The sequence below is a fragment of the Acartia tonsa genome, chromosome 9, assembly GCF_053477335.1.
Source record: "Acartia tonsa isolate MP-2025a chromosome 9, ASM5347733v1, whole genome shotgun sequence".
Taxonomy (NCBI): domain Eukaryota; kingdom Metazoa; phylum Arthropoda; class Copepoda; order Calanoida; family Acartiidae; genus Acartia; species Acartia tonsa.
Window position 1 is genome coordinate 38,009,016 of NC_137268.1, and position 27,771 is coordinate 38,036,786.

The window sequence follows — 27,771 nt, forward strand, 5'->3', positions numbered from 1 at the left end:
TAACCTCTATCAAAATTACAACTTTACTACTGTCATAATTACAGTTTCATTGTTATTTTAATAGCAATAAAATTCAACGAGGCTTAAAAAATCACAGTTTTCAAAACAATACTACACGAATTTTTTATATTAAGATTAAGTATTTTTACCAAACGTATATGGATATAAACCATTACTTTTCTTATTAATCTAAATTATTTGCTAATTATGTGAGAATATTTTCCTTGTAGCAGTAGATAATGAAATTAGTGGAGCAGTTGAAAATAACAAGAAAGTGTGATACAGCAACCACAACTGTCATTCCAGCTCCCCAATACTCTTCAGGGTCAGAATCTGAAAAAAATATGTGTGAAAAGTTGTAAAATTTTCTTTAGGAAATCATAAAAAAATGGATAGAGGATACATATGGGAAAATTTGTCGTCAATTTTGCTTGCTAATATGAACTTCCTTTATTGTACAGTTGGTTCATCCAGTAGGAGAGGAGGGAATAAGATAAAGTGGGTGAATCGGAGGTATCGTTATTTTAGCCAGCTGCGAGCATCACTTTATAAGTCAGTAAATAAAAAATATAATGCAACACCCAAGTAATAATATATATCAATTATATAAATAACATATGTCAACATGTAATCACCAGCATAAAGAGTTTGTTTTTTTGAACAATAATCTGATTTATTAAATCCTTTTAATATCAGTTACTCTATTTAGTGTAAGTAAATTGATTCTAGTAATTATAGACTGTGAGGTAATACAGGGAGGAAGGGACATTTGAGATGTTTATTGTACTATTCACCAAAGTCTTATAATAACGTTGGCTTTACTTAACCTTGGGGACTTTTATTGCATTTTGATTGGTCGGTTAAATAAGTTGAGCATCAAACGTTTCAACCACTTAATGTAATCTAAGGAAAGTGAAATTTTGTGTATCCTCATTGGGAATGTACATGAATTTATCGGCTCATGTCTTAACCCTTTAGATCCCTGAGGGTAATACCAAGTAAATTTATCATGGACCAATAATAGAAAGAAATATACAAATATATACTTTTATTATTGAGGGGGTCATTCTTTTCAAGAGCAGATTTCTCTTGGGAGGGTGTTAGTAGCATCTCCAAAATAGTTATAAACCTTCCCAGGACCTATGGTGAGCGGATTCGATGTAAACACATACAGATAGATAGACATCCTGTTACGTTTATATGAGGATAGAGAAGGTCGTCCTACCAAAAAAGAACAACCTTTGAATTTTATAAGATACCTTACAGAGTAATTATATTATCAATTTTTAATCTATTTTTCAAAATAGATCCTGAACTTTTTACGAATACAATTAGAATTTAGTTTATCTTGTGAAAGGATTATTTTGCACTTCAATTAAATTCATTAATTTCCACATATACAGATATACTTCCAGCTTATATGTTTATATATGTTTTATTGCTAGGAATTTATTCAGCAGTATATACATAGGCGTGCAAAAGGGTTGTGTGTCTAATACCTTCTGGCAGAATAAAGTGGTTATTTGGGTTTACCCCCCTAGACTAGGGTATACATTTCCCTAAAATAACCAAATGGGGGGGGGGGGGGGGGTGCTAGTTCAAAAAGTCACAACCACTTAAATTTGAGGGGGGAGGGGTGGAGCAACAAAATAATCATCCAATTTTTCTTATGATTTAAATAGATATTCACCTATCCTTTTATATCCCTGAATTTTCTTGTTGTTTATGTAATTGTATTAAGAAAGTACACTGCACAGTAATTGAATCTATAGTTAATTTTTTTCTAATTTCAGTTTGAAGATTAGGATTAGTTTTTTACAAATTACTGAGAGAACGTAATAAGAAATACAGTACATTTTTACAACATAATCACATTTCATCCTAGTGTATGTTAGTTTGTCTATTAGTTTGTTTATGTGTGTAGTGTGTGAGTGTTAGTTTGTTTATATGTCCCTGCCTGTCTGTACCTCATAATCTCACAAATAGGGTTTTAAATTTTAAATATTTATAATTGTTATGGGCACGTTTTAAACTAAAACAATGGCCTAAGAAAGTACCACTTTCCTTACCACTTTTGTTATTTTTTATATTTTATAAAACTTGGTTTTCAGTTGTTTGGGGTAAATGATGATGCAAGGGACACAGCCACTAACATGCAATAAAAATCAGGAGGAAATGTTCTGTATTACGATGCTATACATGATGATTCATTATGACTGAGAACAAGTTCTAATACAGCGAATATTAATCGGTTTCGAAGCCATAACTGGAAAAAAATTATTATAAGTTACCTTTAATGAGTGCAAAAAGTTCTACAAAGTTGATGAAACACTTGAAGCTGTGACACAGGAGAAATACAAATACTATGAATTATTTCATCTTTTTGTTCCATTTTAACTAGATAAACACCACTGATTTACTGTATTAGCAAAGTGCTACCTAATTTTTTAGAAAATGCATATGAATTGTTAAGCAAATGATAACATTCATAAATAACAAAACAGAAAAAAATTATGAGTTGACAAACGGCCAAATTGAGTTATAGAATAGATATCAGTGTATTAAAATCTGTAAGACTGTAAGACTTATAGACCAATTAAATTATATACTTGATGCTCATTGGCATACAAAATCTTCACTGAAAAGAAAACAGTAAAAGTGTCTGACTATGACGTCAGAAAAAATTAACAACTAACCAATGAGAGGCCGCTATATATTTTAACATTGTGAAGACTGGCTTCTCATTGGTTAATTGTTAATTTTTTTTGACGTCATAGTCAGACACTTTTACTGTGGCCCACTGAAAAAAATCACCAGTATATCATGAATAGCAGCTGAGCAATTTATGTTTCCTCTTACAGACGAACGTATATTTCGAATAATAAAGTAGCTTCCCTACTAAAAAGACCTAAACAAAAATTAAGAATATAAAGATACAAAGTTCTGAAGACGCACGATAAAAGATATTAGAATTACAAAAATATTTTCATATAGTTGTATGCAATATTCATATCAATATTGGTTTTAGTTTACTTTCCTCAAATTTTCATGAATAGGAATTTGTCAAACTGTTTTCTTTTGGATTGATTGATGAAAATTAATATATTATTTACGTCTCTTACTTACACAATAAGTGTATCTTTATAATGGATATATTGACAGGGGAAAATTTTCGTTAATTTAGCTTGCAAAAATAAGCCTCATTTATTGGTCAGTTCGTTATTCCAGTAGGAATGGGGAGGATGGAGAAAAGTGGGTAGATATGGTGTATCTTTATTTTAGCTAGCTGCCAGCATCACTTTTATCAGAGTACATGAAAACCTGATGTAACATTCAAGTTATAATACATCAATTTTTTTTATTTTTGAAAGGGAAGATATTCTACATTTATAATAGGCTTGTCCGTCTGTTAGACAGAGAAAGCTCTGATTCTTAATATTGTGAAAGTGTCCTACTTCTCTATAGGATAATATTTTTTGAAATTGTAATAACTAAGCTTCATTTTAAAGGATGTTTTATCCTTGTTTGATATTTCTAAACTCATGTTCCAAAATGTGAAAAAGCTATTAACTGTTTGATAAACAATTACTTGACAAAAAGATAATTGGCTAAAACAGTAAAAGTGTCTGACTATGACGTCAGAAAATTAACAATTAACTAATGAGAAGCCAGTATTCACAATGGTAAAATATATAGCGGCCTCTCATTGGTTAATTGTTAATTTTTTCTGACGTCATAGTCAGACACTTTTACTGTTTTCTAATTGGCTTTAATAATGTTTTTATATACTCTATGGTTTTCAAAGAAAATTTTTAAATTATTTTTTTCTAAAATTGTTAGTTGGATAGTATTAAAGTGAGTTTTAAACAATCCGTAAGAAATTTTTTGTATTAATATTTTATGAAGAACCCAAAATTGTGTTAGACAAAGTTTTCACAATTAGTTTGGAAAGATCTAAAAAAATATTTTAAAAGAAGTACTTGACATAAAAAAGAAATATGTTAATAGAGTTTTATTTATTTTATTAGTTTTCATTTATTATTTAAGCAGTGCCTTCGTCCCCAGCCCTTGTGGGCCTATTCTATACAGGTGAACAGGACAGCGTGGGCCCTTTATTGTTATTCTGTGTATTGTAATCTGCGTAATTTTTATTCAGTACCTATATTTTTGACAACTATCACATTTATAACAATTATATAATACCCTGCCCTATTTTTTTTTTTTTTGACTAGCCTAAGAGTTATGCCAACTAATTTATATAATACTAGCGGCTTCGCCCCTAGCCTCTAGGGGCTTTGCCCCAAGAGGTGATAAAAAAAATTAAGGCAAAATTCGTTAAAGGACCAAGGAAATCTTAAGCAAAAAAAAATGGGGGGGGGGATTTTTTTGTTTTTGGGGGGTTGGGGGTGTCCCACCCCCCAAGAAATAGCTTAAAACCACCACAGGACCAATAGGTATATACCCTGAAGAGTAGAATCCGATCGGTTCAGTGGTTACCGAGATCTTAAGGGACAGACAGACAGACAGACGGACAGACAGACATCGTTCTACTTTGTATTATAGATATCTAAATAATAGGAGATTTTTACTTCTAGGCTATCCTTTAAAATTTTGGGGGATTTGGCCTTAAATATTAATGCTTTAAAAAGATGAAATATTTTCCTATGATAATGAGGGTAGCTGCAACATTGAGGTCTCTGCGTTGTCGGGTGGTCATCGATGATAGTCTGGCTGCGCGAGCCCTAAAATAACTCATTATTGTTATTAATTTTATCAAAATATTTACAAATAAATAAATATTAATTTGAATTGTTATGGCGATAGATTAAATTCAAATCTTTTGAAGCAATTTCGTCTTTAGTTTGTTTTGGAAACTCTTACAAACTTTCTAAGATAGCGGACAGGGGAGTTGATCTCTACCCCACCTGGAATAAGGATTATTCAGACCCTTATTTAAAAAAAAAATAAAAGTATTATAGAAGATGGAATACAAATAGTACATGAGCGTCCTGAAACCTAAAGAATGTGTTTGAAGTGTTTGTACTTTTTTTCTTGGTAACATTTGATTATTTTGATTTTCATCTGAAAATCAAGTCCGGGTATTGAAAAAACTGTATTTATTCCAAACAAAATTTTCTATTATTATTGAAATATGCAGAGTATTTGAAAACAAATTTGATTTGCATTCTCAGAAAATATTTTGCAGTGGAATCTTTAGATATTTGTTCCTTTTGAATTATTTTTTTGTATTATTTTAACCATGTGGGTTTGGAAGTGGTAAGAAAAGTATATTTTATATTTACTTTTTTTGTATTGCTGCTAGCCGCTACTCAACAGGAGCCCCCCCCCCCCCCCCCTCCCCCTGCTAAAAAGCTGCTTATAATCAGACAACTAACTGGACCAAGTGAGGAGACCCTTTTGGTCTGCTAGCATATTGCTTCCTGTTCTTTTTAGGGACTCTGCTGTGTTTATATGTAATATAAAATTTGAAAAGTCAATACCCCCTTTTTCAACTTGGGAAGATGAATCAATATTGATATCTAGAATGGAGGGAGGGGACATTGGACTGTTTATAACACTAGTCCCAAAGTTCTATAATATTTTTTTGTTGCTCGTTTGCTTTACAACTTTGGGGACTTTTATGAATATGTATTGGATGTTTATTAAGTTTATCTATTGAACCACTAATTGAGTTCTACAAAAGGGGTAATGTATCATCATGAGGGATGTACATAAATTTATCTGCCATTGTCTTATCCCTGGTATCATCGGTATTAAAAATCTTACTTGATAGCAGTGTAGATAGCCTTGTACAGACAAGTTAACAACGCCAATGGCAGAATGTGTAGAATGCACAGAGATACAATTGTCGATACCTAAAATATAGATTCACAATAGATATAAATTATCTAGCTTTCTAACTACCTGTTTTGTTTGTCTATAAAACTGACAGGATAACAATTGCAGTAGATGTATAATTAAATATGTATTATTATATTTTTTAAAAGAATTCCAAATGAAATATTTAAAAAAAATTGCCAAATATATAGAGATGCAATTATGAGACGCCATCTCTTTTATTTAAATAAATCTAAAAGGGAGTTAGATATATAAAAGTGTTATATTTTTTTCATAATAAATGGAATAGTAGCTTTCACAATATTGCGTAAAATTGTGCGTAAGATTCCAAGTCAAAGTCTAACTGTTCTTAAATGTTAAACGCACTATAATTTAACGCATATTTAGAAACAGTTTGACCTAATACGCGCCTTTGACTGGCATATTACGCATATTATGAAAGATACTATTCTCTTTATCATTAAATTAAGGAAAACAATAGGAATATCATTTAAACGTTGTGTTAAATTCAAAGAAACAATTATAAGATAATCTCCAAACTTAATTTTAAAGATGATTTTATTTATTACTTCAGATGAATTTGTATATTAATTTCTATTTAATTTTATATTTCCGTCAGTAGATCCTGTTCTAAGTGACGGAAGTTTTTGTTTCGAAATTATCATGCTGGAAAAGTAAACATTCTTTTAATAGATTATTTTAGCTTTGTATTGATGCATTGCTTATCCTAATATATAAATCTTGTGATATTTTGTCTGTCAGTTAAGATCACTCATTTATCCGATTTGGTTCTCCTTAGGGTTGGGCCAAATATCACCTGATTTCTAATGCCGGATATTCGGTTATCCGGCCGGAAATCTTATAATTTGCCGGATATATAATGTTGGCCAGATATATGGCCGGATACCGGATACCCGGCATAAAAAATCAGCCGGATATCCGGTATCCGGCGAAAAAAGAATCCGGCCCAACCCTAGTTCTCCTTTGATTGGAAGCTTCACATAGCTTTTGCAACCCCGCCTTCCCACTTCGAGTTCAGAGCTAATATATATCAAGTGTAAGGTTATGGGTGTAGCCCCTTTGGGGGAGGCTGACCTTGCGATGCTACCCAGCACCTAATATAAAAGAACAAAACCTGCCCAAAATTAATTAACAAATAAGAGAAATTATTGCTAAAAATCAATCCATTTTTTAAAAAAAATGAAGATTAAAATTTAAAATTTTAGAATATTTTTTTGAGATGACTAAAGCTTTTAAATTTTTTTAAAGAAAAAAATGAAAGATAGAACTTTTGTATGAGACACCTGAACACACATGGTTAGAATTTGGACATAACTTATAATTATTCATATCATTGTTTATCAGTTCTTAATTTAAATCTTTTAAATCTTTTAAATTTTTTTTTGTTAGGATAACTATAATTTTTTTTCTTTAAGATTGTATCATTCCCCATTTTAAAAGACTTCAAAACTGTAAGATTGATTAGTATAAAAAGGAAGCATTAGTTTTTAGAAATGGATTTTACATATTTTTTTTGTCAATATTTGAATCCAACGTGTTTTATGGTTGAGTCAGCCTTCTTCAAAAACAAAAATGCCAGCAAACAATATTTAATAACGTAGCTACTCTATAATTTTAAGCGTCTGTCAGTTTGTTCGTCCGTCAGAAACCAAAGTGAAATTTTATTTTTTGTATCCTATTATATAAAGTAGTAAGGTTTTTCTGTCTGAAGTTTAATATTTAAATTAACTAGAACTCTGATTGAGTTCTCCTTTTTAAGGAAGCCCCACATAGTTCCCGATATGGTTTTAGGCTATTTTACTTTTTAGACTGGTACATAAAATTGTGATGCTCTTCCAAGGGAAATTAATGTCCTTGTTTATTTTCTATTCACACATGATGAGAGAAAGAGAGGAAAAAAGTGAAGCGTTGTCTTTCTTTGTTTCAAGTGCTTCAGAGGCCTTACACAGCTACTAACAACTGAGGAGAGAAAAAGATTTAAGGTTGAGGAAAATTTCATAACTTTCATATAATCAATATATACACAAGTAGTCTATAAACTTATTATTTATGTTATTCAAAAATCCATAAACGCTGAACCGATCTGATTCTCGATCTAGGTCCTGGGAAGGTTTATATTTATTTTCGGGAAGGTACTGTCTATCCCAAAAGTAATCTCCTCTAGAAAAAAAGAAAATATTTTTATATGTCTTTATTTTAAAATACAAAACTAAACATTTGGGGGAGGGGCGGAGGGTTCAAACCCACTTCTCAAGTGCCCCTAGAGACCTGCAAGGGCGTAGCCGTTAGTTTAAATACATAAATTATTCGCCCGTTGGCTGATCTCCGAAGAAAAACTTACTTTAGAATAGGTTTTGTTCAGTCTCAATTCCGTTGCTACAGGTTCAAATATTGTTGATTCCACGGTTAGGATTTCATTCTTTTCATCATACGTCTGGGTTAGGTACACTTTCTTCACTATTTTATACTCGAAAAATCTAAAATAGACAATTTGCTTTATTAGCTGTTAATACATAAATACATTTTTCCTTGTATTAGGTCTTCAAGGGAACTTTAAGCAATCTTTTTTTTTTTTCAAATCCAGTAACCCAAGCCCATCAGACAACCAAATCTTAGATTTTTCCATAAGACCCTCACGCGCTCAACATTGCAACATCGGAAATAATTTCTAAAGTCTTTGAATTGACAAGGTTTTAACAGAACTCGAAATCCACGCAGTTTTGTTTTATTTATGCTACGGGTTAATGTAAACTCTCAAAGAGGTAAATAATACCTCACTCTAAAAAAGCTTTCAAAAATAAATGACGTCATGTGTATTTTTTGATAAATTAATTTAGAATTAGGTCTAAAAAACAAGCATAATCAAATCTTAAGAAATTGTATTCATAAAATATATTGATTTAGATATCAATACCCCAATTTTCTAAGGAAGTATCAGTTTTAGCAGTATAGTTTAATAAAACCCATTCATATTTATTTAATACATCAGATCCCAGTTAAGAGGTATAACAACATCCACAATTAGCAAATCAAAAACAAATTTTATTAAAAAAAGTAATAGGTCATATATTGGATGTTCATTGGCCAGTGGAATTTTTACAAGAAATATTAATTTTGTATTCCCTATTTCTATAAATTTTATAAATCAGGTACTTTCAAAAAGTGGAATCAACCCCCCCCCCTAAATTAAAAAAAACAGGAGGAGCTGTAGAAAATAAAAATATAAATACGTATGTTATGATTACAAGCTGAGAAAAGTAAATGTGAAAAATAATAGTTCTGACCAACGACGGTTTCACATGATATCCTATTATATAAAGAAGCAAGCTTTTTTTGTTTGTAGCGAAGGATCTCGCTAACACGAAACTTATATGGTTCTCCTTTTCAGTGAAGCTTCTTATCGGTCCAAAGAAGGTTATAAACTGTTTTTGGGGAGGGTATCTACACTCTCCAAATGAAAAATGACAAATTTATTTTATTTAAACTTAAACTGAAAAGGGGAGGGGTCGACTTTTCTCCTCCCACCATAAGTGCCCCTAGAGGCCTTTAGGGGGCGTAGCCGCTAGTTACACAATAATGTAGTAGCCCGCCCTACTACTACAAACAAAGTGCTAACTGTGACTTACATACGGACGGAAGGACGTACATATCCCATTGAAAAGCTTTGCTTTAAAAAATCAATAACTTTTTCATAATAAATTTTTGTAAGGATTTGTTTATTGGAAACTTTATTAAGAAACACACAATACTTCTTCAGAAACTTTGATTAAAATAATTTGAGTCAATAAGTTTTGATGAAACATTTATAAATAATTTATGTATGTTATATATGACTAATACATAGAATAAAAATTAATAATTGAAAAAAAGATTGAGAACAGTTTTAAAGAACACATTCATGTTTAAAATGAATGCTATATTTATATATGGCTCTTAAGAACATACTGCGTATTACAATTTAATAGTAGACGAAATGTATTGGATAAAAAAATGCCAAACATAGTATTATGTATTATAGCTGTGATTTACATTTAATGGGTTGGTTGTCTGTCAGAAGTTTTGTTACCCCTTTCCTTCGGCATCTTAGAGCTAACAAATCTGGTTTTAATGATTGCATTTTTTTTATATCAGTAGAAAGCTGTTATAATACGATGCGATATATAACTATTCTTAAATTTATGTGATAGATAGCTTTGGAAATTATTTTTGATTAATTTGACATCCTGTCATGTTTTCCTTAAAAATAATATTAATTTTTGTTAATAATTAATTAACACCTAGGATATTAAGTATAGACGTCCAAGGTGAAGGGTAAAGAGGCGTTTAATTCCTTCAAACTTTAAAACGTCTGGATATAATACGATGCCATACATAATTTTTCAGTATAGCCGAGAACCAGTTCTAATCAATCGGTTTCGAGGCGATACTTAAAAAAAGCTTTTCTACCTGGTTATATTGAGAACCACAGAGCCCATAATTATAAGAATTATCAAACACAGCCCAGAATATACAGGAACCTAGACAACACAAAACGTAATTAATAATAAAATATAATAAAGAAGGTTGGGCGTTTAGAAAATGCTTGCATATCTCAAATGACTGTTGTCTTGTTTATTGGCGAGTTTTGAAAAGTTAAAATCATAAATTACTGTAACAAATTTAAAGTTCATTGGTTTATTTATCTATCTTGGGAGGGTAAAGGTACTCTTCACCAAAATCTTCTCTCAATCTATAAGAATCTTCTCACCGCAGAGGAGAACTATATCAGTTTAATAATATCCTTTGCTACACATACACACACACACACACACACAGACAACCTTTTACTTTTAAATAACTCAAATACTGGATAATTTTATCTAAATACATTTATTCAGAATTGGTGTCCTACTACTGTATATGAATTTACTTGTTCTTTAAAATACATACGCAAATCTTATACCTTATATACCCTCTTATATAACCTCTTAATAATGATTTTTATCAGTATAAATACAATATACAATCAGCAAACCTTTGTTATTGAGATAACCTTAATTATTATCGGATATGGTACGTGCCAACCATAAGGTAACCATATATATATATATACATATACATATATAAAGGTATTCTATCCTATTATATAAAGTAGTAAGCGTTTTTTGTCTGTCCTGAAGGATCTCGCTAACCGCTGAACCCAAATTGTTCTCCTTTACGGTAAAGCTTCTTATAGGTCCTGGGAAGGTTTTAAACTATTTTTGAAGAGGGTTTCTTCACCCATCTTCCCCCCAAAAAAATATTTTTTACTCTTTTGAAATTCAAATTTAAAATGGGATGAGGTCGACTTTTCACCCTCCTACCAGTGCCCCTAGAGGCTTCTAGGGGGCGTAGCCGCTAGTTATATAAATTGTACACACCCCTCCTTAACCGAACTTTAGATTAAAAAAATTTCCCAAACATTCGGACAATTGGGCGTTCAAATAGGACCTAGTGGTAGTTAGAATCAATTGAGAACAAAATCCCAGCCGTTCCTTCTTGCCAGATATCGCCATTTTAAGATTTTTAGTAAAATTGCACTAAATATCCAAATACAAACTTAAATCTTCTTTAAATTTTTTAGTATAATTTTAGTGAGACAGCTCAATAACAGAGAATCTTTGCTCCTGTGGCTAATCTTACTGCCTGGAGTCCTTAACAGAGAGTGCCTTTATGTGTTAACACAAGTAGGGATTCGAACCCATTCCCAAAACTAACCAAAGTGGAATAGCTGTGTATTACAGCATTAGGTCAGTATTTTCACCACTGACAGGTGGAAGGCAGTGCCTATCCTAACCAGAAACCCGATCATTCACCCACAGGCGCCAGTGGAGCACCTTGGAGGTCTGCACCACATGTTTAGTTGGGTGTTTACCTGCACCCATGGATTGGGTAGGTTGAGACCTAATGGTGCCCACAGGCTCCCATTAACCCTGCCATTTGGGCAAAGCTTAGAATAATGTCACACACCTGGCCCCTAAAATGGGCTGTGAGTTACTCCCCTGCCAATCATAGATCAGCACAGCCGCCATGGAAGGATAGCTGCAGGTGGTGGGCCGCATACCTTCACTCAAGATGCAAGTTAGCCCTATTCTGATTTTGATCCTCCAGGAGATCATGGTAGTGTGCATCTTGAACTATGCCCAGAGCCTGGGAGGGTTCTTTCTGAGGGAGTTGGGGACACCATTACTGTTTGACAAACCCGAGCTGATGGTATGGATCAATAGGGAGAGTAGCCATGGTCGCCCCCACTCACATTAAGCAATTGGTCCCAGCCCTGCCAAGCCTGGGGAAGGCCCAGAGCCCCTTCCACAAACAGCTGCTAAAGACAAGAAGCCCTCTAGCTGTAAAATCAACTGTCTGGCCAGGGCAGCTTTCACGGGGCCACAGCCCTTGTCCCCATTGACTTTCACGAGGTCAAGGAGCACCTGTTCAGAGCTGACTGATGACCAGGATATGGGTAGCGTGAAGTTCTTGGCCATTCCCATCAAGATAGGGGCCTGGGCCCCTCAAAAGGTAAAACTGAACAGGGGCTATTCTTAGTTGTACACCCCCATGGTGTTCAATGTGCCTCTAGGAGGTGTGACTGCATCAAACGGCCCCCCAGGAGAGAGATGGTGGTCAAGACCAGGCCTAACTTTCCAGTGCAGGGGACTCCAGGTAAAACTTTAACAAGGAGCTGAACCCAATAATGTAATATACAGCTATACCACCATGGATAGTGCCAAACAGTAACTGTGTCCCTAACTCATGCATTGATAATGTGAATGGGGGGCGACCATGGCTACTCTCCCTATTGATCCATACCATCAGCTCAGGTTTGTCAAACAGTAATGGTGTCCCCAACTCCCTCAGAAAGAACCCTCCCAGGCTCAGGGCATAGTTCAAGATGCACACTACCATGATCTCCTGGAGGATCAAGATCAGGGTAGTGCTAACTTGCATCTTAAGCAAAGGTATGCAGCCCACCACCTGCAGCTATTCTTCCATGGCAGCTGTGCTGATCTGTGATTGGCAGGGAAGCATCTCATGGACAGGGCACAAGCCAGGTGTGTGACATCACTCTGAGGTTGGCCAAAATGGCAGGGTTCATGGGAGTCTGAGGGCACCATTAAGTCTCAACCTGCCCAATCCATAGGTGCAGGTGAACAACACCTCAGAAAACAAGTAGACCTCCAAGGTGCTTCACTGGGGCCTGTGGGTGAATGATCGGGTTTATGGTTAGGATTGGCCTTGCCTTCCATCTGTTAGTGGTGAAAATACTAACCTAATGCTGTAATACACAGCTATTCCACTTTGGTTAGTTTTGGGAATGGGTTCGAATCCCTACTTGTGTTAAAAGGCACACTCTGTTAGGGACACCAGGCAGTCAGTTTGGCCACAGGAGCAAAGATACTCTGTTTTGGGACTGTCTCACTGAAATTATGCTAAAAAATTTAAAGAAGATTTAAGTTTGTATTTGGATATTTAGTGCAATTTTACTAAAAATCTTAAAATGGCGATATCTGGCAAGAAGGAACGGCTGGGATTTTGTTCTCAACTGATTCTAACTACCACTAGGTCCTATTTGAACGCCCAATTGTCCGAATGTTTGGGAAATTTTTTTAATCTAAAGTTCGGTTAAGGAGGGGTGTGTGTAGTAAGGGTTTTTGTTTGTACTATAAAGATCTAGCGAACCACTGAACCGATTTAAGAAAGCTTTGCATGTCTTCCAGGGTGGTTTAGGGCTATTTTATTATAATCTTGAGATGATTTAAGATATTTTTTTATCCTTTCCTCCCCTTTTGATTAAAGTACTAAGGATGCTAGAGTCGCAGTCGCTAGTTTTCTTTATAGTAGTTTAATGCATGCATGTACAAATTGGCAACCTATGTTAGTTTCTTATCTTATAATACTTAGCATAATAAAGCTGACACACCTATCATAATCTATTTATAGAACAAACCTTTATTGGGATAAAAAAGACAATAATATATCGATCCATCTTTTTCCATAAAAAAATGTTATTTGTGCTTGCTATCCCAAAAAGTAAAAGTCGTGCACCTATGTCTAATTCCTGCAGGGGACCTAAACTTTCGGGTCTTTAAACTGCGTAATCCCAACCCTGCGGGGCTGCCTAGTCTTCTATATGACCTACTTTAAATTACAATAATAAACAAATAATTGAAAAACTATCCCCACCCCTTTATTAAATTTATGTTGTGCTCAATAATAGTTTTTGAAGGAAAGTGCGATTATATCTTTTCGAAAAATGCTAATTATCAGTAAATAAATAAAATTATAAAATTTCATTCAAAAGGAATTTATAGAATGTTCATTCATCAAATGAAGAGGATTAATTGTCCAGTGGCGTGCGAAGCACTTTGTCTAGGGGGGGGCATTTTGAAGAATTTGTAAAATTTTGCCCCCCCCTAAATCAAAGTGCCCCGGGGGGGCACTTTGCTTTAGGGGGGGGCATTTTGATTATATATACTAATTTTAAATAAGGGCGTTTTAAGGGGTGGGATTATTTGATTATGGGCCTCCTAGTCCTTATCCCTTCTTCCCCCTCCCTTCCCCCATCCCTATTTACCATTTATATCCCCCACCTCTCCCCCCCCATCTCTTCCCCCCCCCCCCCATCTCTTCTCCCCCATTCCTTCTCCCCACCCTGCGATGACCAAAGGAAAGGGAGCTAGAAGGCATCTTCGAAAAAATAGTACAGAAGATAAATTAACCTTTCCCCCCCCCCCCCCTCCACCACAAAACATTTTTAATGGGTGGAAGGGGATGTTATAAAATCTCAGCAGGAAGGACGAATAACCCCATTAAAAAAATTGGGGGGGGGGAGATAAAAACACTCATTTTGGAAATAATTTACCAAAAATTAACCTAATATGAAAAAATGATATTAAATATTTCTTTATTGTTTGACAACAAGGATGACAACATCTTTAAGTAGCAAAGCACAAAAAATCATTAATAAGAATACAGACAAGTAGATTTAAAGAGCATCTGTTGAAATAAATATATATTTTAGGTAGAAAAAGTTACAAATCCTTTTTCCTGTATGTTGTGTGATGACAGTCAAAGTAAATTACATACTGGATGCTCGAAACAGCAAGAAATTTTATTTTTAATATTTAATATTATAATCCACAAAAAAATTTATCATACCATAAAAACCAAAGATATAATGCAAAAAATAAAAAAAAAATACTTGTCCTTTCATTGTGATAAAAAGCAGAAACCATTTGGAAGGGCGCGAAGCGCAAATTTTTTTCTTCAAATATGCAGGGAGGAAGGGGTTTTTGGGCTATTTATTACACTAGTCCCCAATATTTCATAGCAGAAACCATTTGGAAGGGCGTGAAGCAAAAATTTTTTTCTTCAAATATGCAGGGAGGGAGGGGTTTTTGGGCTATTTATTACACTAGTCCCCAATATTTCATAGCAGAAACCATTTGGAAGGGCGCGAAGCGCAAATTTTTTTCTTCAAATATGCAGGGAGGGATGGGTTTTTGGGCTATTTATTACACTAGTCCCCAATATTTCATAGCAGAAACCATTTAGAAGGGCGCGAAACGCAAATTTTTTTCTTCAAATATGCAGGAAGGAAGGGGTTTTTGGGCTATTTATTACACTAGTCCCCAATATTTCATAGCAGAAACCATTTGGAAGGGCGCGAAGCGCAAATTTTTTTTTTCAAATATGCAGGGAGGGAGGGGTTTTTGGGCTATTTATTACACTAGTCCCCAATATTTCATAGCAGAAACCATTTAGAAGGGCGCGAAGCGCAAATTTTTTTCTTCAAATATGCAGGGAGGGATGGGTTTTTGGGCTATTTATTACACTAGTCCCCAATATTTCATAGCAGAAACCATTTGGAAGGGCGCGAAGCGCAAATTTTTTTCTTTAAATATGCAGGGAGGGAGGGGTTTTTGGGCTATTTATTACACTAGTCCCCAATATTTCATAGCAGAAACCATTTAGAAGGGCGTGAAGCGCAAATTTTTTTCTTCAAATATGCAGGGAGGGAGGGGTTTTTGGGCTATTTATTACACTAGACCCCAATATTTCATATAAAATTAACTTATTCGTTGGCTCAACAACTTTAGGGACTTTAATGGAATTTTGATTGGTTGGTTAATTAATTCGAGTTTCCCTACATTTCATCCACTAATTGTAATCTATATAAGGGGTAATTTTGTGTATCATCATTGGGGATGTACAAATTTCTTTGGTAAAAAGTTTATATTATACAAAATAAAATACTTCCTATAACCTGGTTTGTTATGTTCAGTGAAAAAAGATTATAACCTAATTTCTACACTAATTAAAAAGATTGGTAAGGTTAAATGAATAGTAACTGTCTGTTTGGCGCGAAGCGCCAAAAATTTTTTTTGGAGTATTTCTTGACCTTTGATCTTTGTTTTGGAAACTGGGATAGTTTTGCTTTTTGTAGGGTAGGGGGCAAAAAGGGGCATTTTTGTTGACCAGGGGGGGGCAAAATGGGGCATTTTTTAACATTTAGGGGGGGGCAGGGGGGGCGGTTGCTAGGGGGGGGCAGGGGGGGGGGCGTTTTGGTCGCTAGGGGGGGGCGATTGCCCCAACTGCCCCCTTCGGTTCGCACGCCACTGTAATTGTCATTTCTTTTAAATTATGATTTTTATTTTCAAACGCCCAAATCTTCTGTAAAGAATATTTTTCCGTATACTATAGTTTGAGGAAGAGACTTGTATGGTATTACAAAAGTATTCTAAACCCATTTACTAGTGATATTTTTGGTACAAGGAAAAAGTACATTAGTACATATATGGTGTACTAATAACAATCATGTTTATGTTAATCCTTTTCTGCTTGATTGTTTTCACATTCGCTTGCTTTAATCTTTACTTTCATTGTTATTAAAAATCAAAACAAAAAATGTTATGTATTTTATTTCCATTAATTCTTTTGAATAATAGTAAAGCTTTAAATCAAGGATATTTTTAATAGTTTAATTATTATCATTTTCCAATGAAAAACCTAAATACTGTCCAGTTACGTCTAGTTTTAGTAATAAAAAAATAAAATTTTGGGGGTAAAAAGGCACACCGATGAAATAAATAAGAAATGAAGATTTTTTGTTTGTTTTAGGTTTGTTTTTTCTTCTTGGAAAGTTGATATTTTGTTGTTTTTTATTTGTCAGGGCACAGAATACAAAATAAAATGTTATACCGTAAATAAAATATGATGTGCTTTTTGTGCACTAATAAAAGCGATAATAGTTGGCATTTTGTCAATAAACAAAAGTGTGGGGGAAAGTGTCATGTGGGGCTTCATAATACGTCTAAAAAGGAAGGATGAGGGGAGAAATGGGAAAGAAAACCTCTAAAAAAGAGATGGGCAATAAACGTATTTTTTTGACGTCACACATGACACTTTTCGATGTACCAAAAGTGTGCTTTTAGTTCATACCGTAAACAGAAGTGGTCACGTCTGACATATTATCAACATAATTATATTCTAATGGCAGCATGCCAACAATTTTCCGTTTTTAAAAAGATAAAGTTTTCCAAAAAGTATTTTCAAAATGATCTAGATAATCTTTCATTTTAAAAGTAAAATTGGGAAAATTTGTAGTGTATCCATTATCTCAAAAAGTTTGTTAACATTATCAACTAATGTGAAGCATAATTTAGAAAAAAAAATTACACATTTTATTTTTTGTTAGCATTAAATTTTTATTTTGTTTTTGATAAATTTCCGAGGGATGTTGTTATTCCCTTTTTTTTCTTCAAAATTTACATAATTTTCTTATTTTATAAATCAAATTTGATGAAAGTTATTTAAAATAAATAATTTATGAGTTTTTATTAATCAATCAGGGGGCTGAAATAGAATTTCAATAAAAAGATTAAAAAGAGGCTTATGCGCAGCTCCCGAGCCCTGTGCAATTTAGTTACGTAACTCAACAAAAACACAATAAAAATCAAGGTATCAAAACGTCTAGAAGGTATTTCTGAAACAGAAAGCTCTTTATAGTGCCTATAAAAAAATGACTTCATACTAAATAAATAACCAATGATAGGCCAATAAACAGACTAAATTAACGATGGCATGCCAGTATACATTTTAATTGACAAATTTGCTGCCAAAAGCATCTCAAAACAGTAGAATTAGTTTAATGAATTTGTTACCTGCTTATGAGGAAGGCAGACACTAATCCACCTCTCCAGGGCTACCCCTACAGTTGCATAAACGGATACTGTCAAACTTATTTCAGCTGAAATTAAATTCAATTTTAAACAAAGATTTAAAATATCTTCTAGATCCATTAAATTTGACTTTAAAGGGACAAAATAACATTTTTTTGGAAAAAGAATTCCTTTTTTTTAGAAAAATATTATCTAGTTTGAAATCTTGAAACGGTGTTAAAAAAGGATTATCCGATGAGGAAAAAAGTATAAAAAAAATAAATGTAAAGTTAACAACAAAATTGTTTCCGAAATTATTATTCCATCAAGAAATCATTTTAAATTATCATTCAATCAGAATTTGTTTTCCGGAAAATTATAAATATAAATATGAAGGGTACAAAAGATGTGTTTTTTCTTTTTTAAGAAATATATAAAGGGGGAGGAAGCTTGTGCTAAAATTCCGTAAGGGTGTGAGTTTTAAGACTTAAAAACAGTAGCAAAACGGTAAAATTTATGTTAACTTTTAAAAAAATTGTCCATAGTTCTTTCCGATAAGGAATACACATATTTAGTGAATATTATCGTTCTACTACTGTTTTTAAAACTCAAACCTCTACGGAATTTTAGCACAACCTACCTCCCACTTTGTAGATATCAAACACTTTGTTTATATCAAGCTGACTTAAATTAACAACACTTTAAAGTAAAAGAAGAATCAACAAGAGTTATTTTTCGCATTTTGGTAATATTTATCATACTGTAATGGATACTAATAATATTCTGGCAATATGCAATCACAAAAGTTGAATTTTTCTCTCCTCTTAATGAACAAAGAAGGTAGAAAATTTAAATTATAAATTGACAGAATAGAAGCAGCCCAATACAAATTGACGTAATACTTTACAAATGACCAATGATAGGTCACTATATATTGCAATTGACAAATGATAAAATGCACACTGGACTAGTAGTTGGTTATTTGTATTGTATAATTTTTTTATCAGGCATTAAAAGGTGCTTCAACAGAATAATGTTGAAATCTATTCCAGTATGTGCAATATCATTACAAAATTTAATACATTAAATGAAAATGTATGAATAACTGTATTAAATATTAACACTAGAATATGCATATAGTCTCCTATATTGTAATACATATCCTAGTATCACTTTGAAACCGATGGATTTCCGGTGGATTAGAACCGGTTCTCAGCCATAATGAAAAATTATGAATAGCATAATATTATATTCAGTTTTCTTCAAAAAAGGATAAAAACTGGTATTAATATCTTAATTGCACATTTTTATATCCGCGGAAAGCTGTTCATCATTTTATCAATTTTTAATACAGTAATATAATTAAAGCGTCCCCGTCTTAGAAAAAATGTTACAAATATAATATACATTATTATGTTAAATACGATAAAATTTCTGACATTAAGTGCAACAAAAAAGAAGTTGTTACCAGACAATCAAAATATGAACTACGTCTATGTAGTAATGTTTGAAATTCACACAACAGCCATTTGTATTTTATTGTTGCCTTTTAGATTCTTTATTTCGTTTTTGACTGTGAGTAAGTCTTAATTTAAACACTTTCTAGCTATAACAGTGATAATTTGTTTCAAAAATAGTGCTTTCGCCCCTAGCCTCTAGGGGCATTGACCCAAAAGAAGAAGAAATTAAGAAGAAAAAAACGCACCGCATGGTAACCCATAATTGTTTTTTTTTCAAACAAAAAATTGAGTAGGGGTTATTTTATTTTCATTTTTTTGGGGTAGGGCCGTACTATCCCTCATGAAAATAGCTTAAAACCACCGAAATTCTAGTAACCATATTTCCTGAAAAGTTGATCTCGGTCACCGAGATCTTAAGCTTCAGACTTACGAACAGAAATCATTCTACTTTGTATAATATATGTTAATGCTAAATAAAATAAGTTGTTATGTGGGAGTGTCTTCCAAGATAGTTGAAGACAACTCTGAGCAACATAAAACTTTGTCATATGTTTCAAGTAAAGTCTTCGATCAATTTATTGATATTTTTTATGCTCTTTAAAAACGTTAAATTAAAAAAAAATGGCCAAAATATTTAGAATGGCGTCATATTAGAATAGTCCATTGTTCTAATACGACGTCATTCGCGATTTTTCGGCCAAAAGTTTTAAAATTCCAGCACCTTTTTTTATAGGCACTATGAAGAGCATCATTTTTTTTTATATTCACTTATAATAAGTTTGCCAAATGAAGGGGGAGTAGGCAATTAATTTTCATCTTAATCTCAAAACTTTACAACATATTTAAGACTTAAAAATCTTTGGCAAAGGGAAATTCTAGCTAAAAACTGTATAAAAATTGGCCCTAGGAATGATTGGATGTTTTTATTTAAATTTAGACTACAACACCGAATTGCCTATTATCCTATGTAAATTGCTTCATAAATGATAATAATAATTAATTCATTTATTGGGTTTATATCTTTATCACATTAAAAGACTAATTTGCATAAAAGAACATTCATTAAAATAAAATGAAAAATAAACGATTTTTAAAAATATGAACATGTTTCATATCATGTTTTTATATATCATTTTTATTTCTATTTAGGTTTGTGTTTTTATTTTGTTTCTGAAAAATATGAATTTAAAAAAAAATTAAGTTCTGATGTATCTTACTAAATAAAAGACGCAAAACGAATATCATCAATCTGTTTTTTTTTTATATTAAAACAATACTTGATAGTTATTAGATATCAAAATTAAATTTTATAAAAATACATTTATGTATAGATATTATATTGAGAAAATAAACTGTAAAATTCCACAATTACTAAGTAAAAAATAAAATTTAATTCTATTGTTACTGTATGATGTACGGAATTTGGCATCCTACCTATTTTAAAGTTTATTTTCTATTGGATTTTTGTAAATTTATAAAATGAAACAGTTTTATTTTTAAATCAAAGGTCTTCTATAATAAGTGTCGGTTTGTCCGTAACAAAGAGCTTTTTTGTTAATTTATATATGTTAGAATTATCCTATAAATTTCAAACTTTGCTTGATGATTCATATAACAGTTAGGTATGCTATAGGAAGCAAAGCACTCTACAAGAGCTATTGTATATTTGTCATTCCTTCTTATTTTCGAGCTTTGATTTTATGGTATTGTCATCCTTGTTTTTTTTAAAATAAACATCTACTTTAACATAAAATTTTGGACTGTAGCACCCAAAGTTGTAAATATTTCTAAGGACATTAAAATATTTTTTTTATTTTTCTAAATTATGAATATACAGGAGAAAATTATTCTAATGCTTCACTTGACACAAACTTTACGATGAAGTCCTTTAATTCTTTCCACTGGTTTTCCCGCAATTTTCTCCTTTCATTTCCCTCTCCCTCTTTCTCTCCTTCTATCTCTCTGTATTATCTTTCTATCTCTCTTTATTTACATTAACATTAGTTTTGATGTAATTTTAATTAGGAAAATAATACATCTGCAACAGAAAAATTACATTGGTTTTTAAATCTTTTAAACCTCTTTCCATCACTCCCTTTAACCTTAATTCAAATGTTGTTTGTTTTTCCCATGTTTACTAATAGAAATGGCTAATTAGGAAGCACAAAAGTAACCGTAGAATGATTTTTTTAGCGAGGGGTTCTGAAAGATTCAATTTTTTCTCCTCTGGGTTTTTAAATAGCTTTAAACCTACCCATTATAATAAGATGAAAGACACACCACTTTTGTGTCAGTTTGACTTTTACATAGCATTTAATATACAATTTAAACCCAAGAGGAATGGGACATTATTATGCAGTTAATTACAATAGTCCCCAAAGTTTTATAAAAAACGTTTCTTATTCGTTGGCTTAGCAACTTTAGTGACTTTAATTGATTGGTTGCTTCATTAAGTGGAGTGTTCAAACGTTTCAACTAATAATTGTAATTTACAGGAGGGGTATTGTTAAGCATTATCATTGGGGATGAACATCAATCTATCGGCCATTGTCCTATCCCTTTATATTCCTGACATAGAATAAGCTTACCTAAGGGTAGAATATAGGGTACAAGTAGAGGACCAACTGAAAGATAATAACTGCTCGGCAGCAACCGTGGCAACGAAAAAATCAGGATACTGAAAAAATGAAATATGTATTAGTATGTGACATATATTGTTATGTTAACCCTTAACGGTCGGGTGGGGGGGGGGGGGGCTTTGAACGCCCCCCTTCCGGATTTTTCTATCTTGTTTTCTGTGTGTATAAGATAAAGAGCCCAAACTGCGTGACTTTTCAAGTATGGGTATGACACATAACTGAGAGTTGGATTTCTTTTAATATCTCCATCCTAACGGGCACAGGATTGAACGCCCCCCCCCCCGGACTGATTAAGGTTCGGCAAGGGGCCCGACTGTAAAGGGTTAAAAGTTCAGTTCATTTAGCAATTTTGATTATTAAAGAATAACTTGTCGAAATAACAATGGTATGACGTATGTTGTTAACAAAAAAAAGTTATTTTTTTTTTATATTTTCCCTAAATAAATCATTTGAACAGTTCTGATCAGTGACGTGCACAGAGTTTTGCGATGAGGTTGGGCAAAGTGCACTTTAAGATTTAACAACCCCCAGAAACCAAATGCAATGTGATTGTAGAGGCATGTGTCCACTCATTAAATAATCAACATACTATTTTTTTTTACATAGCCCTTAGCTGTGGGGATTTATGGGGTGGACCAATATTGGGTGTATTTAACCCCCTTCTGCACTTTTATAGTCTTGAAATATTTTTTCTATTTAATATCTTTTGTTTCATTAGTCTACCATCGAGGTATCAAAAGTAAAGTTTTTCTTTTTGAATAAATAATTAATATTTTGTATAAAAAGTTAATTTTTAAAAACTCATTCTGTACATCTATTATGCTAATTTTAAATGCTCCTTTCGGACAATTTCTAGATGAAAAGGAAATTTATGAAATACATTTTTACAGAGTTAGTTCATAAAAAACTTTTTCTTCAAATTATAACATTTAAAGAGCATCGTAATTCAGCCTCTTCACGGAAAACTGACAAATATACAGAAAAAAGATGTCAACCATTTACAAAATCAAAATACTCAAGTCAATTGTTTTTACACCCTTTTTAGCTGTGTTACTTATCTTTGGGGCAGTTATGGTGGCCACATTTGGCCGTATCCAATCGCCTTTTGCACTTCTATGGTCTTGATATATCTTTTGAATATATTATTAATTTTTGTATAAAAAGTTAACTCAAAGAAAACTCATTCTATACATATTTTATGTTAATTTTAAATGTTTTTTCAGACATTTTCAAGATAAAAGGAAGTTAATAAATACATTTTAACAGAGTTGGTTCATGACAAACTTTTTCTTCAAAATTACATTGAAAGAGCATCACATTTCAACCACTTAACGGAAAACTGACAAATATACAGAAAAAATTTACCCATTTTTTATGCTTTTTCAATTTAAGTAAACAATTTTTAAGTTTATACATCATTGCCTTTTCCTTTTAAAAATATCCCTTGTGGAAAGGGGTAGGGGGACACTTTTGGTGTCAAATTAATTCATTGAAATTTTCCCATTTTCACTCTCTATGATAGAATATAAGATTAATAAATCCTCAACTTCGTCGAATATATAATTTTTTTCAAAGGGAAACCCTAGAAAAAATATGACAATCGAATTTAAATTAACCTTTCCCCTTCCCTATTAATTACAAGCTAAACAAGTTCTAATTCCAATTAATAATAAAGTTTAAAAAAATTTGTCCATTGTCTCATCCCTGTTTTTAATAAAGAATCAAATTCAGTTTTTGCATTTGAAAGTGATATTATTAAAAATCTGCAAACTTATCTCTTTCAACTTTCTTTTTTTAAAAGCGAAGCTACTCTATAATTCGAAATGTCCGTCCGTCTGAGACAGAATAGGGGAAACGTGATTTTCTCGGCTCCTATAAAAGATAGAGATCTGAAATTTTCAGGGGTTACATTTGTTACCATTCTTCATATTTTCTTCAAGTTTCATTAAGATCTGTCAATTGGTTGAGGTGCTAGATCGAACCCTACATTTTTAAGTTTTCATGATTTTCTCAACTTCTATTCAAGATAGACGGCTGAAATTTTCAGGGATTGAGTTATTGGTCAATTTAAGTTCAAAGATTTTTTTCCTTGTAAAAATTAAATTAAAAAAAAAATTTAGAGAAAAAACTTCTAACAAGAAAAAAATCATAACCCAAGATGGCGTCAATACATGTAAAATAATATTTTCAAAACAAAAAATGTAAACTTGAATATCTTTTTTTCATAGATTGAATTTTAAAAATCAGTCTGACAGTTTTTCCATAGACAGTAAGATGTATCAAATGGAAAAGGTTTGAAATTGATAAACATTAAACATTTCTTCATACTAAAACATATTTTTCTCCTGTTTTTTCCCACAGTTAAAAAAATGAAATTCAATGAAAATTAAATGGTTCTCATGGTCAAAAAATTTTCCCACGGGTTAAAAACATGAAATTAAATGAAAAATATATGTGCCATTTATATCAAAATAATTGGGTTCTCACGATCGAAAAACTTTCCCACGTTATCATTTAATTCACAATGTTTGAAAAGGCTATATAAATAAATATTTACTTAAACCAAATATCGCCTTTTTTCCAACGGTATGATTATTTAGATTCTGAAGCAATAATAATGTTGTTATTAACAAGAAATAAAGATTGAAAATAAGAAAATTACCTTGATACTACGCACATGGTGTCAGAAATTAATAGTAGAATTATCAGTTGTCTAAACAAAAGCAAAATTTGTAATTATGTAATCCTTATATAAAAGTAAGAGGATGTCTTTGAGTCTATCTGTCTGTGCGTGCCGATATGGTTCTTCTGTACAGTAAAGATTTATCGAGAGAAGGTTTATAACTTTTTCCACCAAGAGAAATCGGCCTTAGAAAAAAAAGAATACGCCCTCTCCCCCCCCCCCCCAAAAAAAAATATATATATATTTCTATAACTTTTTATTTTTAAAACTATAATGTTTATAAGAGGGTCAATTGAGAAAAAAATAAACTATTTATAAAAGAAAACTTCAAATAAACAGAGCAAATGAATGAAAAACAAATATTTATCTGAAATAAGAATTGACAACTTGAAGAGGGCCAATAAACTTTTTTTTGCACAATAAAAATATAAAATAAAAAGATTCATTGTTTTCATATTGTTTACAATTTTATATTTTTTTTTAAAGCGAAGCTTTTCTATAATTTGGCTCTGTACGTCCGTCCGCACGCAATTTATATACAATTTTGTTTAATAAATTAACATATTATTTTTAAATTTTTACACTCTGCAATTGTTTATTCTGTCGTTTGATTTCAAAACTTCGCTTTTATGGATAGTATCTGTCTTTTTATGGTGAAGAAATAATCATGTTCTAAAGTTATCCTAATTGACATTCCTTTCAATGATTTTCCTCTAAAAATGTATTGTTTTGATCAAAAAGTGTTAAAATAATTATTTTTAAAATTTAGTCTGTGCAAGCTTTATGAAAATTTTATTAATGACCATCGTTTTCCTTCTTTTTTAGCAAATAATTATTAACAAGGATGATTATGTTCATTAGTAGAGTTGCAGAATTAGGAACCTAGTAATAGTGTCTAACTTTTTATCTTTGTGACGTAACAAAAATCAAAGGATGAGAGGGGAGGTGGGAAAGGAAACCCCTAAAAAAGAGATGGATTTTTGTTACGTCACAAAGATAAAAAGTTAGACACTAATTCTAGGTTCCAGAATTAGTCCTCCAAAAACAAAAGACGATCAACTATCCTAAGCATTGCTACTAAGAAATATATATTACATAGTCTATCTAATAAAGATAATAGAGTATGATTAACAACATTAAATTGTGCTTTACCACAAAGTGCAAAAATAGCACTAAAATCCCCCCCCCCTCCTCCACCCATTATTTTTCAAATAAATTAAAAAAGAAATGGTGTTTGTTGATTTTCTCCTAGCCATTAATAAACAAACAAACAAAAACTCTCTTTTTACTATTGTTATTTAAAATAAGGGGGTACAGGTTTTCTATCCTCGACTAGTCGCTTTAATATTTTAGATGCCTTTGCAGAAATTGCAAGAATATTGATTAATTCATTGTCATTGTCCTATCAGTGTAAAAAAGTCAAAAATATTATTACCTAAATAGTTGTTTTAAACCAAGATCATGTTTAAGTATGATATAAAACATTGCAATATTTCCTAAAAATAAAATTTGTATTAATTGAAACCTTGTACATTAATCCCATAAAGCTAATTACGCTTTTTACAAAATAGATAGAACCAAGTGCAGTTTATTATGGTAAAAAGTTTCTGGGATCGATAATCTCAAATCTAAAAACTTCATAGGCTGCAAGCGGCCAAACGGCTGAACGTCTAAAATATGTTCGCACACAATATTAACCAAGAACAGAAAAGGACTGCAATTAATCTGAGATTACCTTATAATCTTGGCTCTTCCCGCCTTGGATAGTTACACACAATTTTCATACTTATAAATATTAAATGAACAGAGCAAAAAGTACTTCAAATAAACTGCTGTTAAAATACTCCTTATTAGCTTGCAGTTTGGAAGCAGCTTACAGTGCCTAATAAAAAATGTCGTAATACAATACAAATGACCAATGATAGGCTGGTAGTAGTTGACCAATTGTAAAAAGTACACTTGCCTATCTTTAGTCATTTGTAGTGTATGACTTCATTTATAATTAGGCTGCTTCGTTGTTTGTTGCGGTACTTATGGACATAATCTGTAATGTAACTTACCTATAGCTCCCACGCCTCCAACTACGGGCAAGAATACTCCTTCCAACCAAAATTTATATACATATACGAGCCTAAACAAAAGAAGTTGTTTTTTTAAAGTATTAACATATCCTTGTAAAAGTAACATGATCTGAGTCTGTCTGTCAAAAACGAACTGCTGAACTGATATAGTTCTCCATTGCAGTGTAGCTTCTTATAGGTCATGTGAAGATTTAATACTATTTTGGAGGAGGGTACCACCACACTTCCAAGGGAAATTGCTCCTGAAAAAATGCCTGCTCAAAATATTTCTACTTTTTTTTTCTTATTAAAACCTCAAGTGCCTCTAATGTCGTAGCCGCTAGTTTTAACTAATTTAATAATCAATTTAAACTTTGAAACCACCGTTTTAAAAATTTTGGTTATTATTGCAGAAATAAGGGATTATGATTCTGACGAAAAATTCTAAGTGAGAGGATATATTTCAGCTCACTTTCTTTATTTATCGATGGTGTTGAAGGGGGAATCGTTATTGTGTCTGCCACGAGTTTCACTTTATTAGAGAACATGAAAATCTGGTGTAAGATCCAAGTTATAATATATCTCTGTTTGACTTAAAACATTTTACAAAGCGTTGCTCCTCTGTAATTGTATTGAACCTGTGTTGTTGTATTGATTGTTGTATTGCAAGTTCTACAGTTTCATTGTCCATTTTAGTTAAATCCTCTAAAACTTAAAATTTATTGTTTTTGTAGTAAAATTGGTGTTCATCTTTGCAGTGAAGCCATTCTTAAACAAATCGCCATTGAAATAAATACCGTATTTGCAATGTTCTTTAAAGATTGAAAGTGGAGAAGCTTAACTTTCCCATTGCCAAAAATGCCTCTAGGGGCG

The 27,771-nt window shown here is 32.2% G+C and overlaps 1 protein-coding gene across 1 annotated transcript; it reads right to left on the reverse strand.

Moving 5' to 3' along the window:
- Window positions 1-205: 205 nt before the first annotated feature.
- LOC145327530 (FMRFamide receptor-like) lies at window positions 206-27,643 on the reverse strand. The gene is made up of 12 exons (XM_080171075.1): window positions 27,537-27,643; window positions 26,899-26,969; window positions 26,274-26,334; window positions 24,818-24,868; window positions 22,105-22,193; window positions 18,060-18,145; window positions 10,327-10,397; window positions 8,222-8,357; window positions 5,788-5,876; window positions 4,663-4,742; window positions 2,292-2,363; window positions 206-333 (listed from the first exon to the last, which is right to left on the reverse strand). Exons 1-12 carry the CDS (start codon window positions 27,587-27,589, stop codon window positions 206-208), a joined length of 987 nt encoding a protein of 328 aa, XP_080027201.1. The 5' UTR covers window positions 27,590-27,643.
- Between the last annotated feature and the right edge of the window lie 128 nt (window positions 27,644-27,771).